The sequence below is a fragment of the Phoenix dactylifera genome, chromosome 6 (assembly GCF_009389715.1).
Source record: "Phoenix dactylifera cultivar Barhee BC4 chromosome 6, palm_55x_up_171113_PBpolish2nd_filt_p, whole genome shotgun sequence".
Taxonomy (NCBI): Eukaryota; Viridiplantae; Streptophyta; class Magnoliopsida; order Arecales; family Arecaceae; genus Phoenix; species Phoenix dactylifera.
In genome coordinates, this window is record NC_052397.1 from 4894695 (window position 1) to 4915400 (window position 20706).

General features: G+C 38.0%; 3 protein-coding genes, 1 long non-coding RNA gene and 3 other non-coding genes across 8 annotated transcripts in view; 1 reads left to right on the top strand and 6 right to left on the bottom strand.

The window, feature by feature from the left end:
• Positions 1-1079, bottom strand: part of LOC103702824 (photosynthetic NDH subunit of lumenal location 2, chloroplastic-like) — a 1810-nt gene extending 731 nt beyond the window's left edge. Inside the window, exon 1 of the mRNA XM_008785400.3 lies at positions 531-1079. Within this exon, the coding sequence (XP_008783622.2) occupies positions 531-1013 (483 nt within the window). The 5' untranslated portion in view covers positions 1014-1079. The remainder of the gene's footprint in view (positions 1-530) is intronic.
• Positions 1-12427, bottom strand: part of LOC103702807 (2-hydroxy-palmitic acid dioxygenase MPO1) — a 26564-nt gene extending 14137 nt beyond the window's left edge. The window contains exon 1 of the mRNA XM_008785377.4: positions 12414-12427. The gene's annotated coding sequence lies outside the window, so the exon portion shown is untranslated. The remainder of the gene's footprint in view (positions 1-12413) is intronic.
• Positions 2641-5182, top strand: LOC103702836 (photosynthetic NDH subunit of subcomplex B 4, chloroplastic). Of its 2 annotated transcripts, none has more exons than XM_026802985.2 (6): positions 2641-2866; positions 2982-3026; positions 3247-3406; positions 3500-3555; positions 3635-3706; positions 4796-4914. In XM_026802985.2, the coding sequence occupies exons 1-6, from the start codon at positions 2783-2785 to the stop codon at positions 4823-4825; spliced, it is 447 nt and encodes a 148-aa protein (XP_026658786.1). In that variant the 5' UTR covers positions 2641-2782; the 3' UTR covers positions 4826-4914. The 2 variants fall into 2 exon arrangements, with proteins under 2 accessions (XP_026658786.1, XP_008783642.1); XM_008785420.3 differs by having other exon boundaries at positions 2652-2866; positions 4812-5182.
• A 3398-nt stretch (positions 12428-15825) lies between the features above and the next one.
• On the bottom strand, positions 15826-19391 carry LOC113462468. Its single transcript, XR_003384879.2, has 2 exons — positions 19322-19391; positions 15826-18960 (listed from the first exon to the last, which is right to left on the bottom strand). It is a non-coding gene; the product is annotated as an uncharacterized LOC113462468 (long non-coding RNA).
• Positions 16561-16630, bottom strand: LOC113462623. Its single transcript, XR_003385386.1, has one exon. It is a non-coding gene; the product is annotated as a small nucleolar RNA Z267 (small nucleolar RNA).
• LOC113462619 lies at positions 16834-16926 on the bottom strand. The gene has a single exon (XR_003385380.1). It is a non-coding gene; the product is annotated as a small nucleolar RNA R44/J54/Z268 family (small nucleolar RNA).
• On the bottom strand, positions 18605-18695 carry LOC113462617. Its single transcript, XR_003385378.2, has one exon. It is a non-coding gene; the product is annotated as a small nucleolar RNA R44/J54/Z268 family (small nucleolar RNA).
• Positions 19392-20706: the final 1315 nt, after the last annotated feature.

Below are 20706 nucleotides of genomic sequence, written 5' to 3' on the forward strand. Positions count from 1 at the left end.
TGTTCTTTTTCCAAAATTTTTTTTACTGTTTTCATTGTAAATTACCTAAGAAATATATTTTAAATTAATGAACTAAATTCTACATTTTTTAATTTATTTTTTTTGTTCTTTTCTGACGTATTAAAATTTTCGTTTTAAATCTAAGAAAATATATTTTAAATTTATGAATTCCTTTTATGTTTTCATTTTAAACTAAATATTTTTCAATATGTTTTGAATTTTAATTTTATTTAGTCTAAAAATATATTTTACATTTTTAATATATATTTTACTCATATTTCCAAATTTTCTAAAAAGAATAATTGTATTTTTCCTCCGTTTTTCAACTTTTTTCCAAAATATTTTTTATTTTAAGCCTAACAAAATATGCTATTAAATTATAAATTCATATCTCTATTTTCTTACTAAACCTAGTAAATGTGCTCTTAATTTATAAGTTCATTTTCTGTTTTCCTTTTAAACGAAATATTTTTCCAATAATATTAAATTCTATTATCCAGAAAAAAATAAATTTTAGTTTCGTCACCAACCTCGGCCATGTTCTCGACGAGTTCGTTGGCGATCTTGACGTAGGACTTACGGCGGGCCTCGGGGACGGTGGCGACGGCGTTCTTGAGGTCGGCGTCGAGGTAGGCCTGCTTGAGCCGGATGTAGTACAACACGAACCGCCACGACATGGTGTCCAGCATGTGCCTAATCTCCCGGAGCCCCTCCGCCGTTTGCCGGATCCTCGCCGCCGCCTCCTCTGGCGTCAGCCCCGGCTGGAAGTACTTCTCCTTGATGAACGAATGCGTGCCCCAGCTCTGCGCCTGCGCCGGCGGTGGCGGCCGCCACAACCCCGGCATCGCGGAGCCAGCCAGGGCTGCAAACAGCAAAGCCCACCGCCGTGTCGTCATCCCTGGCATCTCCTCCGGTGCATGGACTGCTTGCTGTAGCCGGCGATGGTGGTCGTCACTCCGGGACATGGTGATGTTGGCATGGCATAGGATCATATTCTTGGCGAAGCTGCCCATCGAAGGAGGAAGAAGGTGTTAATTTTATTGGGGTGAATCGAGTTCAGACTAATGATTCTATGGAAGATGATACGGCAGCTGGTGGTGGGAATTATTAAGCTGCTTGCTTCTGCCACGTGTCATATATTTATCCCCTTCTTTTATATATATTTGAGAGGAAATGGAAATCGGAGGAGAGTAGGCTAAGAATTGGATAAGGTCTAAGGAACTAGTGACCTGACGTGTGACCAGGATCAACCAACTCAAGGACTTGGTGGTGCATTTTAGAGGCAGCCTCCTATGATATTGGTGGGATCGTCATGGAAATTTTAGAATGCAAAAATTATGTTGCATAAAGGCGGAGCATTCTAGGACATTAAATTGGGTGTTTATTTTGTTGTCTTGGGATAACATTAGGAGTCATACAATTTTGGTACATGGACTTGAAAGTGTGTCAGATAGGTTATCTTCTATTGAATATGTCCCTTTTTAATTATATCTTAGAGATAGAAACATGTGACTTCAATAAGAAACAAAGGGATGGTACCGAGATTAAAAAAAATCTAGTTGCAAACAATTTTAGTGCAATGTAACCTTGGTGATCCACCAAAAAGTACTACAGCTGAGCTAATCACTTCAATTGTACATGATAAATGCCAAATATCTAAATTGTAACTTAGATGATTTTCTAGAAGAACAGTATCTCCTCTTTAATTTTTGTTTTCTCCATCCATGTATATCTTTCTCCTTTTGTACTATATTTGTCAGAATAAAAAGATTATTAAAACAATTCAGAACCTTGCCCAAAAAAGCTAGTCGAAAAATATTATTTGATTTCCTTGATACTATATAAGTATCCAAGATATACCCAGCGAATAACTGATGTGAGGCTAAACACGCCCACACGAGTCCTCACATATTCTTTTCATTTAAGCTCTGACGTCCTCGTCAGGCTAAGGGTTCAAATTTAATCACAAATACCACGATCGGCCCATGGCCAGTCTTAAGAAATCCGTGCTGCAGTGTTCCCTAATCTATATAGGTTATAGGCCATGTCTATTTTGATACTATTTTATAACAATGCAGAATCTTATCCAAAAAGACTAACCAGAAGGTATTATTTAGGTTTCTTGATTCTGTATAAATACCCAAGATCTACTCAGCGAATAACCGATGCGCGATTAAATATACACCCGCATATGTCCTCACAATTATGCTCACGTATTTCTTACAAAAAGTATTTTTTGATGGTTGCCTAGGGTAATCAAACAAAACACTTATTGGTTGGGCAGTTGTCAGCCTGCTTTCTTTGTTTGCACTCTCCTTGTTTGCTTTTCTTCGGAAGTAGGTGATAAGTATCTTGTACTCCTATACTAGGTTATCCTTTTAAGCAGGGTTTAATAATCAGGTAAGGCAATAAATGTTAAGTACTCCTTTTCTAGGTCATCTTTTGAAACAGATTCTGTACCAGGTCACAGATAGTGTTATAGAAGGCTTTACTTCGGTTTTGCACCCAGATAATTTGGACTTGGGTTTTACACATGGAGTCACTCCAATACACACTCATATATTTCGAGTCAGGTTGGGTTTGATTGGATAAGTTCTGTTCATCCAGTTAAGGAGACATTATCCGGAGGCACTTCTTCCAGATGCTAGCATTTTTATGAAATTTGTGTGGTAACGGATTGACACTACACAGCTTTTCCTTATCCACTGCCTTCGAGGCAAAATGAAGCTCGCCTAGAACGCCACTATTTTTTTCTCCTAGTTTCAAAGCAGTGAAGACAACTATGGGTTTCTCAGTACTCAAGCCACAGATTCACAGTCCTGCTCTCCCTCGAACAAGAGCTGATTTGTTCTCCCTCCCAAAAGCAGTAGATAAACTTCGAACCACCTCTCTTCTGACATAGAACACATTTTTCTGAGTCCTATATAAGAAATTCTTTTTCTTTTTTTTTTTCTTTTGTTTCTCTCTCTTGATGTTGGCAGCTTAACAAGTTCCAAGATTCTCGGTGGAACACCAGCTGGTCTCAGGTACAGATCTCATCCGATCGATAATTCCTTGAGCATGTTGCTCATTTTACTTAGAAAGAAAGGAAAAAAAAAAACCGTCAAGCATCACAATCCATTACATGATTTATCTTCTAAATTGAACGGAAAATCTACGGACAGACCAGTGCATGAATATTAAATGATGACTTGAAATCATTGATGCTACTACCATAACATACTTGCTTTTGTTTTGGGACTACAGAGTGAAGGGAAGAGGGGCAGAGGAACATCTTCATGGAAGATTCATGCTTTCCCTGATTGGCCTCTCATGGCTATCATGACGGAGCATGTGCCGTATTCGAGAGACTATGTAGTCCACAAGTCAGCTTGGCATCTCAATGATGAAACCATGAAAAACGTTTGTGAGTGAAGGCTTAACTAATACTCTCCCTCTCTCTCTCTCTCTCTTGAAGTGATGAACTTCTGCTGTTTCCTCTCGCTCTGATTTCCTTCAGATACCATGTACATCATGTTCACCTGCTGGGGTTGCTGTTTCTTTGGATCCACAAAGGTGATCCCTCAAACAATTTGCTCTGCTAATAGGCTTCTCAGTCCTTGACTCCTTGCTGATGATAAAATCCCATTTTTAGGATCCATTCTATGATGGAGAGGAATACAGAAAAGAAGGAGGAGATGGTTCTGTTCACTGGTATTATGACAAGGTACACTTCTCTTAAGTGACTTAGATAGGTGTCTTTCTGCTTAATGGTTGGTAATTTGCTCGGTATTTTTGTTGGCCATGAGTTTTTTGCTTTTTTTTTTAATTAAGGGAGGCTGAGCCACCCAAGTTTTATTAATGCAAGGGAGGCTGTGTGGGTTGGGGTCTGGGAGAGCGGTCGGACCTCACTGTTGAGTAGTTAAAAAATGGCCGGCAACCTCAGCTACCCATAAAGAGGGAGGAATTTGAAGGATATTTGCTAGAATGAGCATTTTTCATGCGAAAGTAATGTTCATGAGGTGAGGTACCCAACAGCAAATAGCCTGGACTCCATTTTTCAAAATTATGGAACAAACAGAGATTGATGCAAAGAAAAAAAAAGAAACATAGGAAACAAGAAGCGAAATAGCACTTAACTGAGTTCTAATTAGTTGTTCTAACTGATCGACAACATTAATTGAGTTCTACATATTCTGAAGCAGAAGTAATATCTTCCAATCTGAAATATATGTGAATGAAAATTTACTTGATCTGAAAAGTTTCTATATATCAAAAAAAATATTCTATTACTGATAAAACATTCATTTAGTGAAAGCCTGAAGCACGGGCAACAGGTCTCCGAAGCATTTTAAGTTTTGTTCATGGACACTTGAAAAAAAATTGATATCAGGATAAAAGGTGGGAATCATTGATTTGGATATCTTAGCTATCAAATTATTAGGTATAATCCACTTAGTTATTCCTTGAGAACATCCACCCTTCACCATGTGTAAATAAATGCCAGAGGAACCTCAAAAAGTCCCAAAAATTGAATTGAAAATGCACGGAGCATCCTTACCTTCTATTTCCTCATGTCTATTATGGAACACCATGTCCCCTTGCAACAACACAAGCTCTATCAACTAAGTTTCTTTTGAATTCTCCTTTGCTGGTTATTTGTTCAATTACTCTATTTAACGTGCGAATTCTCTAATGCCATCATTACAATCCCATGTATTTTATCAGCAAGCTGATCTATCTTTTTGATTCTGGAAATAATGGGTGTAGCAGTCCTAAGATATAGATGAATTTCCCATTATCTGTGTTATTATAGTGTTTATTCTGTTCAGCAAGAAGAAATTGAGGCGGCTGCGAGAGCAGAGCTATGGAGAGAGGAGTTGATCGAAGAAATCGAGCAGAAGGTCGGAGGTTTGCGCGAGCTAGAGGAAGCTGGCAAGGAAGAGGAACTTGTCCAGTGAAAGATGGGATTGATCAAATGCTCTTTCACTCTCTTGTGGAGCAAAATTGTCATGCAACTGAATTTTAGGTATAGATTATTTTTAGTTTCATCTTCATTAATTAGAATTAATATTTGATGTATATATAAAGAAGCAATACTAGCATTGCAACACTTTATTTAGAGTGAAGAACAGCACATCTTTTATCAATTTTCTTTTACAAAAAAACTCCTATAACATATCAAAACTTCTTTTCCTTTTTATATCTATTTATAGTTTTTAGCAAACATATCTATTTATATATTCTACACTTATTAGTTCTTACAAAAGCTGAACAAGGACAGCCTTTTCCAACCCTTAGTCAGCTCCCTATGTTGTTGGAATAGTCCAAAACCCATGTTTGTGAGAGGTTCAAGTTATTCCATTTTTAAAAGTTGCTCTTGAAAGACGTCCGAGGATTCAAAGCCTTGTGCTTTTCAAACCCTAGTAACATTGATTTGAGGGGAAAAAAATCGTTTAACTGAAGCTAGGACCAAAATAGGGACCACCTTTGAGGAGCGTAGTTTTTTTTTTTTTTTCATTGGTAACTCGTACTGATCTAATATGAGTACAATCAAAAAAATCAGACAAAAAAAAATTGTCGAAGAGGAGGAGGGGCAACCTCTTGATTCTCCTAGAGAACCCCACCTAAATGCTGTGCAATGAGAGAGAAGACCCAGCCGCCCTATTCGCCTTCCGGTAGATGTTAGTGGTCCAAAATGCGCCACAATCTCTCGACAACCTACAAATGTCTAGCAGCAGTGAGTGTCCATCATCGGTCTGTGATGGCAGAATTTTCTTCAAAATAGATGCTATCCACTCTCATGACAAGCCTTGCATATGGGCCGTGGTTCACAGTGAGCTGCTGTAAAGAGGATTTTTGGGTTGGTCCAATAGGGCCCAGGGACTAGCGGTCTTGTTCGAACTGTAAAATTAAGTATACGGTTAAACCTAAACCCGGCCTGCGAGACACGTGGCGCGGCTGTCGCCTGACCCTTCCTCGCCCGAGGGGATAATTTACCCTTTCGTTTTTTTTTTGGGGGGGGGGGTACAACAATTTACTCTTTCCAACGGCAGCCAAGTTGCGGGTAAGGAGTTGACTTTTGACTTTTCTAAAGCTTCGGGATTTCTTCCCGCAATCGGAATTGGATTTGCTGGAATCCAGAGAGAGAGAGCGAGAGGAAGAGGGAGAGTGAGGGAGGGAGAGGGAGCAAAAGAGAAGGGGGAGATGGATCGTAATCTAAGCGGGTTCTTGATAGGATTAGTTGGCACGGCGGTGACGCTGTGCGCTTATTCGCAGACCATCGTCTCCACCACGCAGTGCGTCACCATCGGCCTCCTCATCCTCGTCTTTGGCCTCTTCGTCAAGGAAGGTCTCATCTCTCTGTGACCCCCGCTTCATCTAATGGCTCCTGGCTCTCTTTTTTCCTTCCTCTCTTTCTTTTTCTCTCCTTCTGTGATCTCTTTTTGAGCATTTCCTTCTGTAATCTCATAAACTGTTGTTAGTCGGATTTACGTTGAACTGTTTTAATTTGGGTATATATATATATATATATGTTGGATTGGTGTTATTTCCTTATATTTGGTGGGTTGTTAGCTTTCTACTAGGGATAGTTGATGTTCTATTAGCATAGTGCGAGAACATTAGCTTGAGGAGCAGCTCATCTTCATCTTTTGTTGATAACGGGTGGGAATTCTTTCATTTTGAGCTTGATAAATTTTGGGTGAAAGTAAAAATTGGGGAGTTCAGTATATCTTGGATATTTCCTACTTATATTAGTCTTATTTTGTCCAAGAACTTAGATTGGAGGAAGCCTGGCCGAAAGCAGGGGAGGTTAGGATTGTACCCAAGTTACTAGTATTCAATATCCAGTAACTTCACCAACTCAACCAGCTGACACGCTCACTTCTACTAGTCTAATTATAATTATGAAAACAATAGAAAGAGTGATCGCGTCGTTATGTTCCTGTATAAACTGAATTAGAGAAGAAATCCTGATTGAAGATGTTTGCGCTTATTGTAGTCTCGTTCAACTGAATTAACGATTTTCCCAAAGTTCCGCTGTTGCTGTTGTTTCTCTGAGAAACGGGAGATTAAATAGAATAATTTACCTTGTCCTGAGTTGGTCTTAGCTAATCAGTTTCCATAATTCTAATCTTTCATTCGTGATACTTTTTGCACAGGTGGATACTTTCATTGAAGGTTTGTGAAATGTCACGGCAAGAGCCTGCACCTTTTTGCCTAATAAAAAAACTAAAAAAATCACATGCAGATGTCTCTTTGTGCAATACTTCTTATAACTGGCAGGCGGTGCGCTTAAATAAAATTTGGAGATGCTGTTAATAATTTTCCTAAAGACCTTATCTTGTGGCTCCATTGCTCAGCATGACCCTGGTTATGAGGATCTGATGATCATGAACAAAGCTGTAACTGTTTCTACTGTGATCTTCGTATCACTTCAAAATGATCCCCATTCTTATCTCAATTAGATATCGATGCACCATTTTTATGAGGATCCTCGTAGGCATGCGTTTGGTCCTATGCATTAAATGGATCTTGGGTACTTGTATAATCCAAAAAATACTTTCTCGCTGGTCGTTCTGATCGTTCTGAATGAGGTTCTAGGTCGTTACACCTTTTGGGTACTTCCACCCCGACATAAATATGTTAGGTTCGTTTTTAGCATCATTTTTCATGTGAAACTGATGGTAGCATCTTTGAGATTGGCTCAACCCTTGTAGCACTAGAAGTTCTATCCATCTCGGCATGTTGAGTCATGTTTTGCAAAAACATCCTTGTTAAGTGTTTGCGACATCGTGGATCATAACCTCCTGATTCGCATACAAATATTAACACATAAGCATGTCAATAAGCCTCCAAGAATTCATAAGCTTAACATATTTGAGTGTCAAAGTTACTCTTCCATCTTTTTCCCTTTTATATTATGAGTAGCGAGAGTCTGAACCAGTCCTCGAAGGATTATGGAAGGCAAGATGATTACAGTTGTTTCTTCTCCCTTTCCTTCCATGTCAAGTAATGCTAATACCCCCCACTACACCCGACTGAAGCCATTACTAGCGGTTAGGACATGACTCCATGGAAAATTTTAGTAACAAAATTGAAGTGTAATCAATTGGACAAAAACAATGGGAGATGCTATGTTGGAGTTTTGTAGGAAAATTTTAGAGGTGGTTCTAATTTTCAGATGAAGAATAATAAGGCTTTTCTCAAAACAAATGCCAAATAGTTCAGCGAATTCTCCTGCCATTTAATGAGCAGCAGATATATTTATTAGAGTTCAGGAAAAGAGATGCCCAGTAGATTGACTATCCACAATAACTTTGGAGACATTTCTCTGCATGCTTATACTGGTTACTAGTTAACCTTCAGACCCACAAAGCTGACCTTTTGCGCAAATGTGAATGTTAAGTATCTTTTGTTCATGCGTAACTACGAAGATTTCATTGAAGGACTCGGAGTCATTCTAAGGCCATAAGAAGCATGGTAGAAACAGGTTTTCCCCAGGTGGTCATAGAATATGGGCTACCATGTGTCTATATTTTCTACACATTCTTGTAATAATTCAACGCCTTTGGCGTGCACTATTCCGTCAACAATTCTTTGATGGATGGTTTCTAGGGTTTCAAGTACTGAAGAATATTTACAGAAACTGGGCAGCCTGCCCCCCTCGCTGGTGTTGGTGCTGGGTTCTGATCTTGAACATGAAGTTTCGATCTGGATTATAAGTTTAAGCATTGGTGCATCAATTTCTCAACCCAGGCCCAGTGGCTACTAGGATTGTAACTTGAAAGTATTTTCTTTTGGACACGGCTAATACCACTAGGTGGGCCTTCGGTTCCTTCCTCTTCTCCAAAAGAAGATGTACTGAAGAATAATTAAACAGATGATATGCTCTTGAAGTGTTCAAATTAATCTTATGATCCAATATCCGTCACATTGAGATCATGTTGATTACAGACTTGTTATGATCTGGTTCATAGGTTATGACCATTGATTTGTCACCTAGTTATTCCGCTTAGACTAGTTTCCTAGCTAGCAAAGAGGGTTGTGCTTTGATTTCAACTTGACTAAATTAGGGCGGCCATTCCCCATCAGTGAAATTTCACCTCCATTTTTGCTCTTATATCTTACACCATTGGGTAGAATTTCTCACTACCAATTCAGCTTTTTTATCTTGGAAACTGGTAGAAGCATCCATATAGTAGAGCCAGGACGATTATGTTGGTTGTATTGGCCTATTGCCTTACCAATCCCCTTTGCTGCTGAAGCCTTTCAACTTACTCTACACCATTGCATTTCCTTTTGAAATGCATCCAGTAGAAGATGTCGTTTGCTTTCCTTTTTGATCCAAGTCCAGCAGAAAGGACGTTTTTCGTTCTTAAACACAGGTTGGCTAGAAAGGGCTGAAAAATTAGGTTGCATATATAGATGGGATAGTACTCTCCTTTCTTTCCCAAATGGATGCCATAGTTACTTCATTAAAGATGTTTGTACTACCCAATCAAAAAAAAAAAAAAGCTTTGCGTTAGAAAAAAAAAATTACAAAATGGTGTGGTGGAATACCAAAAGAGAAGGTTTATTTGGACAGACTGGTTAGCCATTCCAGGATTTTGTTTTCCTAATGCTTTTGGAATTGAGATACGTAGCCACCGTCCTTTCAGATCTCAATGTAAAGAGAGGAGAGGGCAACGTATCATAAACTAGGTTGCACTGAAAAAATACCCATGGTGGAACCAAGAGGGACTATCTGGATTCCGTATCAGTCAGAAGATTTTTACTGGGCATTTTAAGTGCTGAAAGCCCTGCAAACAACTGATCATCCTAGATTCTGCCACTAATTTTTTAAACTAGCAGTATCAGTTAAGTATACGTCGATGACATTGTGATGTGATTGAGCTCCAAAAGATAGGAAACATGGATCATTATGAGAATGCTAGCCACCTTATATAGACGTTGCCATGAGTTGCCGACCAGGGCTCAGTATTTAATGCAGTTTTGCCCGTAACAATGTGGGTGCGATTAATTCATGGAAGCACGCCGCTATGGTGAGTTGAGAGATAGAACAGTTAAATGAAGGAAACATTAAAGGTCGCCAGGACAACCAGCTCTCAGAATGCGTAGATGACTTGCTGCGACTTGCAATACATTTGCTTTCACTTTAGTGCAGTACCTTCGTGCTGGAAACCTTGCGATGTGTAGTGAGTGTAGATTATCGGTACTGAAAACACTGGCCAAAATACAAGAAGAAAGAAGCAGGAGACCGCTGACGAGTACTTCTTCTTTTTCCCCCTCATGGTTCTTTCTCTGCAGCACGGATAACCATACAATAAACATGATTTGGGGGAGATATATATTATTAGTAGAATAATACGGTCTAGTAGCAATCACACAAACACACACACACACACACACACACACACACACACACACACACACAGAGAGAGAGAGAGAGAGTTTTAATGGCATATCTTTTTGTGCGGAGGAAAGGCCTAAGTCTACAACAAGGGATAATAACCAGACCCACACAAAAAGGGGAGGGGTGGGAAAAAGATGAAAATCGGAGGTCAGTTCCTCTGCAAGAAACCTCTTGGAGTTGTTCAAAAATCATTCGAGGTGTACGAGTAATGAGAAGTGGAGTGGTTTTTAAAGGCATAAAAAAGAAGTAGATTATTTCCTCAAGAAAAATGAGAAGTAGATTGTTTAGCATATTGACATACCTCCTTCTCACTCAATATAGGTGCTTGGTGCATTGCATCAACGGTCTATTGAGGATTTCAAAGCCACACAAGTCATAAGCAAAAGCATCAAACAACCTCAGTCTGAGCCTTCATCATAGGTCTAGCATGAGAAAAGGAGGTAAATATGTAGCCAAAAACAACTTGCCGGGATTTCTTCATGGGACTGAACCCGGTTCTTAGACACTAGCCTCATAAAAGTAAGCAGAAAAGTAGTGCTGCCTATGCAGTGTGAGGGCTGTAAACAGGATAGAGTTGCATGAAGCCCTCTACATGGCCATGCACAAAGATTGCCGGCAAGTCATCCTTGGCTGCACAATATGACCTCATCTCCACATGCAAGACCTTAGATGACTATTAACAGTCAAAGCCCATGATACCAAATCTTTCGATAATAAATCCCCAAGAGCAAGAAAGGAATGAATCTAACACTGGATATGGCATAGGAAGGTATGAATCTACTACTCTTTTTAACAAAGGAAGGTATCGTTGCTCTAAGGAGCAAGTGGAAGGCTGCTAGAAGAAGTAGGAGGAGATTCTATTGGAGTAAGAGAACTTTCACAAAAAGAGCGGACGAATAAGGTGGTGTTGGAAGGCATTGGGAGGTGGTTGGGAAGCCCTTATAAAGAAAGAACCCTTTCCTTTTGACCAGTGGAGAAAAAGAAGAGTCGGGTTTCCATGACATGGTTGCAGAGGGCTAGGGCTAAGGACAATGCCTCCATAACCTATGTTGCAGACTTCAGCAGACTTCTTAATGACATAAATCTTGTGACCCCTGACTTCCATGTACTTGGGTGGCTATTGTCTAAGGAAAGCTTTTAGTAATTACATAGTTATTGCCTCTAGTTCATTAAACAAATATTGCCCCTTACTGTTGAAACTTTCCTACATCAGCAATGTTCATAGTGTGTCATATCAAAAAATATAGATATAAAAAAAAGCGGGTTGCCACTTGTTTGCTGCTTCTGAAAATCTTGCACCAATCACAGTCATACTAAGATTACCACTGAGACTGATAGTGCTGAGTGGGTGCACTACTGTGCTGCATCAAACATCTACTGGATTGCCCTATTACCATGATAGGAAAAAAAGATAATGAGCATAAACCCCTTAAGCACTTGTTATCAATTTCTCTCTTTCTATCCTGTAAAACTATGCAGTAAAGAAATTTCACCGGCACTTGCTTTCCATCCCGGGATTGATTTGGACATTGGCTCTCTCATCTCATTTTTGCAGTGACAAAAGTGCTTTTGTGAGCATATCCTCGATATTCTCAATTTAGATTAATCATAAGTATTAGAACTAGAAGATAACAATGGAACTTGAACCTTTTTTCTTGGGGAAAAAAGAAAAAACAAAGGAACATGAACCGACAAGCTTTAACTCAACCATCATAAGTATTTAGAATACAGCTGCACTGAGACTTACATGGACTTAGAGAAACCATTTTAGAAAACTTCCAAGGACCACGAGAGCCAAGAAAGTGGGATAAAAAAAAATCGCTTTGTGGAAGGATCTGGAAAAGCTATGCTGCTCATAGCTTTTCCAAACCAAACTGCAATAGCCCACAGCTCATCCCCTGGCCTGTGGCAGAAAGGGGACGATGGGTCAATATTTACCCACTGTTTTTTATCCTTCAAATCTTGTGAATACTGAAATGAATCTCTGGGTGTACCAGAGAGAGAGAGAGAGAGAGAGAGAGAGAGAGAGAGAGAGGACCTCGTGAATATGGGCTATGGCTTGACATGAAAAGGTTACAGGGTGTGGGTTAACCTCTCGTCTGAACACAGCCTCTCTTTTTTTTTCGGCTGCCACCTTTTATTAGGCTTGTAGACTTCTCTTTCGGCTACATAGCTCTGCATAAAATATTTCTTCCCTCAATTTGATGTTGTCCCATGTAATCTCCCTTATAGCCCGCCTCTCGTTGGAAACTGCTGCAAACTACAATCGAGTCAAGCTTTTTTTTTTTTTGAGAGAGAAATTAATTAAGTCGAGTTACTGTTGATCTTTCTAAGACTGAACTCAAGAAAAGATGATTGCTGCTGCCCAGGATGCAAATTTTCTTCTTGGAATGGTTCGCTCTGTTAATAAAAGTTTTATGCAGAGTGTCCCAAAACATATCATACAGAGAGGCTCTGGAATTGCGACATGTGGTATATTTTGGGAATCTCAATACACAGAGGCGAAGGAAACCAACGGGTAATCCATGAGCTCCGTTCTTTTATCCTTCTTGGATTTGCCGAACAGCCAAGTTCCAACATTTTACAGGCTAATATTGAGATGATGATGTTTCTTCGCATAGGGGTAAATTGTGAAAACTGTTTTGCGTGATGTTCGCCATCATGTCATTAATCATCAATGATTCGTTAATAGGTTTAGTTCCAGTACATATTGCTTTTGTAAGTTGTTCGTATTTTTTTCGTTAATAGGTTTAGTTCCAGTACATATTGCTTTTGTAAGTTGTTCGTATTTTTTTTTGAACGGCTATCCACTTGCCCTGCGACCAAGTACCCGTCGGAGATGCATACTCTAATGTAAATAAGTGGAGATGCCGCCATACATGACCCTTTTTTATAATATTTTATATATGTCATCATGCAAGTGCTGTAGTTTCTTGTTATCTTTAAGCACGAGGACGGAAGGTTTGAGTTCCAGGACATGAATGGGGCAATGATGGAGGTACGAGTTCCAGGACATGAGTGGGGCAATGATGGCGGTTTGAGTTCCAGGACGTGAGTGGGACAATGATGGAGTCAAGCCAAGGGGACGGGTCGGAAACTAGCAAGGTGGTGGTAGGCATAATGGAGATGGTGGGATGGTGGTAGGCATGATGGAGCTCGTGGACGCATCCATGACAGAGGCGCAAAACGATATAGCTAAAGGGGAGAAGATTAAAAAAAAAAAAAAGGCAAGGCAGCAAAAGATGAGGAAGGAGACGACAGCAACACTGGACTCTAGAAGATCAACCACCTCGTAGGAGGTGAAGGCAAAGACGGCCACAAGGATGGGGTGCAGTCGTGCAGATTAGAACTCGGGTTAAAGTATTATTTATATCTATATTTATTTTGTTTTACGAATACAGATTCAGTCATGTAGATATGAATATTAATAGGATGCAAAGAATTATATCCATAATTGTTTTAAATGAATACGAATACAAATTAGATATAAAAAATATATGTATACATATAGGTATAAGTTGGAAAATTAAATTTTGTGACTATAGAATCAAGAATATTACTAGATAGATAGTAGATCAAGTTAATAATATAAAAATATGGTTATATTTTTTTTTGAAGTTTATGAATGCTATGTAAAATTAGATAGAGTTGCAAATTGTTACGACCCAAACCCCCTCCTAGGGTTGTATAACACTAAAGTAGAACCCCTCCTAGGATTAAAGGTCATCTTAGTTTACCTATACATATGGACCTCTACAAATCCAAATGATATATAGAGAGAGAGAGAGAGTGAAGAAGAGAGAGAGAAAGAGAGGAGAGAGAGAGAGAAAAAGCAACAGGAAAAGAGATAGATGGGTTCTAAGTCGGTCACCCTACGACCGTGGCCCCTAGCGGCAGCCATGATTAGCAGCACGAAAAAAAAAGAGAAAAATAGGGGATACTTTGTTTCAAAGGAAATTCGATCATCAACCGGCTCAAAACTAGCCGGCAATGGCAGTCTTAAAACTATGAAGGAGAAAGAGGGTTTAGAAGTCCATATCTCAATTTTCGATGGAGAATCAATGATAACTTGCCGAAAAATGTTTAACAAAAACTAAGAGGAATCCAGCAAGTCTCGACGACAATTAATCCGAATCTTCCTCCCCTGTCACATGCCATGCATACAGATTGCCCAAGATGATGATTCCAACAAGCCCAAGCTCGACCTGGTCGGGTCCAAAATAATGGGCTATTACATTCTTTTCTTCTTAAAAATAATTTAGTAATCAAAATTAACATACTTAAAGCTTCAAACAACTAAAGATTCTTAGTCCTTATCCTCAGGCTCCTAAATAGCCTCCTTCACTGGTGAAAAAAAAAATCAAGTCCTCTATCACAACGATCGCCAATTTACAGCTAATAATTTTGACCAAATTCAATATGATTGAAATTACCATACTTTTGTGGCGCACTTTAATTTAAACATACCCAAATACTTTAGGTTTGTTATATAATTTCTGCCTAAAAATACTACCCTATATTGGAATTGACAAGGCTTAAAATTTTTCAAAGCCCCCGAATTATAACTTGAGATGCAAATTGTATACCAAACCTTACAAAATATTTTTTATCACGGTACCTAATGATCTTAGACATGCCCTGATATCACTTGTCATTTTCCTAGTGTTCATAACCTTAATCTCTAATGCCATTTTCATCACGCCCTAAAACCGCTCTTAGGGCTATATAACGCTAACTTGGGATCCCTTCTAAAGTCAAGTGTCATCCTAACTTATCGACCTCCACATCCATAAGGAAATCTAGAGAGAGAGAAAGAGAGAGAGAGAGAGAGAGAGAGAGAGAGAGAGAGTGAAAGCAAGAATGAAAGAGAGATCCGCAGCTCTCTCTCAAAAGAGAGAGAAGATAGATTCTAGGGTCAGCCACCCCACAGCAGTGACCCTTGGTAGCAGCGACATAAACGACCCGAACGACAAGCCATGACACATGGATGGTGGCAGCATTAAAGCAAAAAAAAAAAAGAGATAGTAGTTCAAAAAAAATCAGACCATCAACCAGCTCATAATTGACCACCAATGGCAGACCCATGAAGGAAGAGGAAGATGGTTTCAAATTCTATAACGTTCAACAGAAACCAAGAAGAATTCATCAGATCATGCTGGCAATTGAACGAAGGTTAGATAGAGATGTTTAGAGCAAAGAGGGAAGAAACTTTTACAGAAAAAATCCTAAGGCTTTCACTGGAGTCTGGTGAGCCTGACGGCTTTGTCTTCATTTTCAGACTCAAAGATAGAGACTACAATTAGGTTTGACGACTTGCTTAAGCAACACGTAAACCACTCTCGGAGACCCTTGGGAGCTACCAAAATGGCATTTAGCCCTCGTTTATTTGAAAAATAAATATTAAAAAAAAATTAGACAGATTAATTGGCTGCTACAAAAATTAAGTGGTTCTTAAATTAAACAATGTCACCTCTTTAGCACATTTTAGGTTCAAGAGCCCCAAATACTCGAGTTCTCACCAGAAATATTTAGTATGATTAGAGGTTGGCACATTTCTAAACTCTGAGAACTTTTCAGTAGTTATTCGAAGGCCGAACTAAGAAAGGTTCGGCAGCCCGGTGTTGGCGACTGCTTTTGGAGCTATTTAAACCATGGTGTCGTCTGCGCCCCGGAACGAAACTAGGTCATCTGATGTTCGACACTCGTTTAACTAATAATATCTCGTTTTCTTGGTCCTCAGCCTCTTATATGATTCCCTTATGTCCTAGTAAAACTCGGTGGGGAAATCTCTCCTCTCCCCTCCAAACTTGTCGGACTTCAACAGAGATTCATTCAGATACTTCAAACACATGATGACAACATTTGAACTTTATGCGCGAAAAATGGAGATATGACTTGCCACTCCTGCAGCTACTGTCTGCATCATAGATACCTCAACCATCCCCCCCCCCCAAAAAAAAAAAAACAAAAAGAAAATGCTATTAATCATCATAGAAATGAGACTCATAAAGAACAAACATATATAAATCAAATCAATAGCCTTACACACCAAAAACTATCAGAGTAGAAAACCCAATAGAAAGGGACTTACTATTACAAAAGAACACCAAACTGCTTAGAGATCTGCACTTCAAAAAGAAAATAAAGAATGGACAATAAAGAAAAGTGTGCCTCAGTTTGATGTCTTTTCATAGTAATTACTCAAAGTATATTTATAACCATCACAGGCACTTGTAACAAAACCTTTAAAAATGAAAAGAATAAACATCACTGGTCAAAAGCAGGACGATTGAAGTAGTATGTTATTACGAGGAAAAAGCCTGCAGGCAATATGTATGTAAGGAAACCCAGATCAATTCAGTGTAACTTCACACTTGATCAAGACATTCAAGATCTAGATAAACTTGGCATATAAACTTACAAAAAAAAAAACGATTGTTGCATCAGACCAATAAATTAATTCCCAAGACATGATCATCAACCCCAAGATGAGTGCAGATGTCCCTGTCTGTTTTATCATCATTTGCAACTTACACAAAATTAAGATAAAACAGTAAAAAGCATCGCTAAGATCTTTATGCTGTTAAATAGAGGAGAAATTTATGGTGATCTGAAAAAATTATAGCTATCATGGTAAAAGCTTGCTTCTTTCCAAAGAACACAAATGAGCCCTTTTCAACTCATAATCAGGCAAACTAGTCAGCACTGGTATCTAGTTACATAATGCACTCTAAAGAAGAAAAAAAATGAAGTTCATATATGAAATGCCAAAAACGTTCTAACACCAAGCTTGCAAAAGGATGGGGAAAGTCTATATACTAAATCTTAATAAGCTGCATATTGTGAAATATGAATGAAGCCTATATAAAGGTTTGCCTCCACTTATAGATAGCAAAACAATAGAAAACTTCTAATCAACTAATATCATTTGAAGATATATTTCATTTCATTCATAACCATACAACACAAATACAATCATAAATCAAAAAAGGGCTATGGATGGAGACTGTCTTTGTGGCAGTGACAATTCTTGAATCTGGTAATATGTGCAATATGCCCCATTGGCAGATCCAGATTGATCTCAAAGACAAGTATCTCTGATCATATTAACTATTTCAAGTTTACAAGTGTATCATTAAAAAAAGTGAAAAGCTGAAAACAAACATGGCCTCATCATGTTCGGTAGGACATTTAATATGCATAAGAATTTTGAAGTAATGAAAAAAAAAAATATATCAATTGCTGATGCAGTGACATATGCCATGGATGATTCTTTGGTCGAAATAATCAAATCAAAGTAAATATTTCTATCAATATCTGAATAAAAACAAATGAAAAAGTAACATAGCAATAAAAATAGATGAAAAAGGCAAGCTAGCTGACCTCAGAATAGTACAAAATTAATCAACATGAAATAGTTAGGATCATAGTATAATGCTTAGGAATTTATAGAGTGCATGGCTAATGAGCCTATCATGTAGAAAACAAACCACCACAAAGGAGTGCAAATTGTCCGTAGAGAAGAGTTAAACAGAAAATGACCGCCCCAGATTAAATTCTTTTCAAAGTGATTGCTCAAGTCTCAAAATATATTTAAGATCACCATAGGAATTTGATATTATCAAATTATACATCAAAAGGTAAAATTATAACTAGATAAAGCAGAATATAACAGGAAAAATAGGATATCTAAACAAAAATAAGAAGATACTTCCTAATCTCAAATAAGGTATATTTTTTTGTATCTAATAATCAAAAAATGAAAAAAAAAATGCAACAATTTCATGCAGAAAAAGAACATAGGACCAAAATTATCAGTATGTAATGACAAAATTAAGAATAGAATAATACAGAACATAATAACAATAAATACTTTATAAAGGAATACAAATATGTTTATTTCCAGGTAATAGATAGATAGATAGACTGCTACATTATTCACCAATTAACACGCAAAACTCAAAACCCAATGAATTAGAATAAATATACCACAAAAACGAGTCTGCCTCAGTGGTAGTGACAATCTTAAAATGTCGTCGTTTTGAATCCGATAATACGTGCATATTTTGCATCACCAGCAGACTAGTCTTAAAATTTAAAAAATTAAAAAAGAAAAAGGAACCATAGAATTCTGACTGCAAACAACTATATATATCACCAAAAAAAAAGTGCAGATCGGAAGGGATGCATCGAGAGAAATAACAAATTTGTGCATCAGAGAGATTCCCATTAGAGCAAATCATCACTCTCCAGAGATAGGAGTGCTGATGTCCCTGTCTGTTTTCTCATCACTTGCAGTGCGTCCAAGCTTCGAGTTAAAAACACCACCAAGTTCCAATCTTTTTTTTCTAATGGCCAAAAGATCAGTTAATTGCACACTTCTGCCACAACTCTAACCACAAATCTGAACTTAAACCATACCAACTTCCCCTCTTTCTGACGGTAGGACATGAAAATTCCACAAACAAAGCATACTTGCGTTGTTGGGCAAGATTTAATGCCTTGATCACATGCTAAAATATTCATGACCAATTCCTCCATTAGCCCGTTTTAATTCCTGAAGTCTTCGAGTAGAAAGTTTAAAAAAAAAAACTTTGAATGCGTTGGATGCTTCGTTCCTTTAAAAGTTTTTTAAAGTTTAAAAAACTTTAAAAAAAATCTCTTAAACGATTTCTAAGAGATAAACAGAAACGAAATGCGTTGGATTCGTTCCTTTTCACTGAAATCACAAACTCAAAGTATTTAAAACCACGATCGATGTTGCTTAAAAAAAAACATGGATGCTTATATCAATGCCGAATGATGCCCAAATCACCAAAAGAAGGGGGAAAAAACTGGATTCCAGGGAAGAAGAAAAGGAGAAAAGCTAATATTTAACATAAGACATCCACAGTAAACAAGGATTAAGGGAGGAAAACTACGTACAAGACGGGAAACCCCCCGGGGGGAGGAGGGTGGAGTTGGGACATGGAGGCGACATTAGGGTTTAGGGTTTGCACTGCGAGGATGGAAGAGCGTTGGTTGGCATTATATAGAGAGATCCCTGCATATTAATGGGCTCCTCCCTATATTGGGCCAGACGAGTTCCTCAGAATCGGACCGGCCTAGAGACTTTAAGCTCGTTGAGGCCCACCAAGCCCAAAATCTCCGACCTTGCATGGTTGGCCCAATCAAAATGATGCGGTGCCATGAACTATAACTAGGTGCTTCTTGTGTCTCTTAACAACATCAACCATTCAAAGTCCAATCTTTGTGCAATACTTTCTTAGAAGATTTTGCTAGTTCAGAGTTTTGTTTGTACCTTTTGTGAGAAAGAGGTTACTATTTTTTTGCCAACATGACTTAACCTAATGGTTTGGTACATAGCTACAAAATTGACCAAAATTTTGAAACTTTGTGAATTATTCGTAGTTCATAGTCTAGCCAAATAGTTATATTGCTAATTCATCAATGTATCATTAATATGTTGCAAATATATCATTAAATTGGTGATGGTCACAAATAGATCTTGAATCTTTAGATTATTCATTTGAGCTAATACACGCTTTCGAAAGGGTCCTAGCCACCCCACTATGCGGTCATAGAGAAACAGGTGGGAGAATGGTTGGAGTTAAAATATAATGTTATATAAAAGTATACAATGCTTCTTGTTCTCCTACTCTTTCTAGTGGAAGACAAACTTTTCCCGTGCCTTCTCCACCGTTTTACTCTTCTTATGTTCTTCTCATCTTAATTCCCCCCACGTCCTTCCACAGTTCACACGTTTATCCTGCACTTTTATTTTTCTAAAAAAAAAAATCTATTATTTAAATTAAGGTAAAGAATATATTATATCATACAATATATATGTTATTGTATACGAGTATAAATATATGTTATAATAATATTTTTATTTTTATCAATTTTTGCCAAATTTTTACTAACACCAAACTTGTGACTATGGTTTGATTCCCTCCCCATCATAGACCTTGTCATATTGGTTAAGCTTAAAAATGGGCTCATTTGGTATAATATGATAGGAAAGCAAATTGAATTTGTTCATATGAATTAAAACTATACCATGTTTTATGCATGGTGCAAACATAATAATGTTATGATCACCTACCTTGCTTAAATTTAAAAAACTATCGTGCGTGTTTTTCTTATTCAATTTTCTTCCTTTTTGTCTAATTATATATAAAGTGGCATTACTACTATTATTTTTTGGAATGTTGGAGGAAACGGAGAATGTAACAAATAATTGGAGGCAGTAAGTAGTTCGATAAAATACTCTTACTCTTCCAGAATTATTTTTTTCTTTTTGCATACTT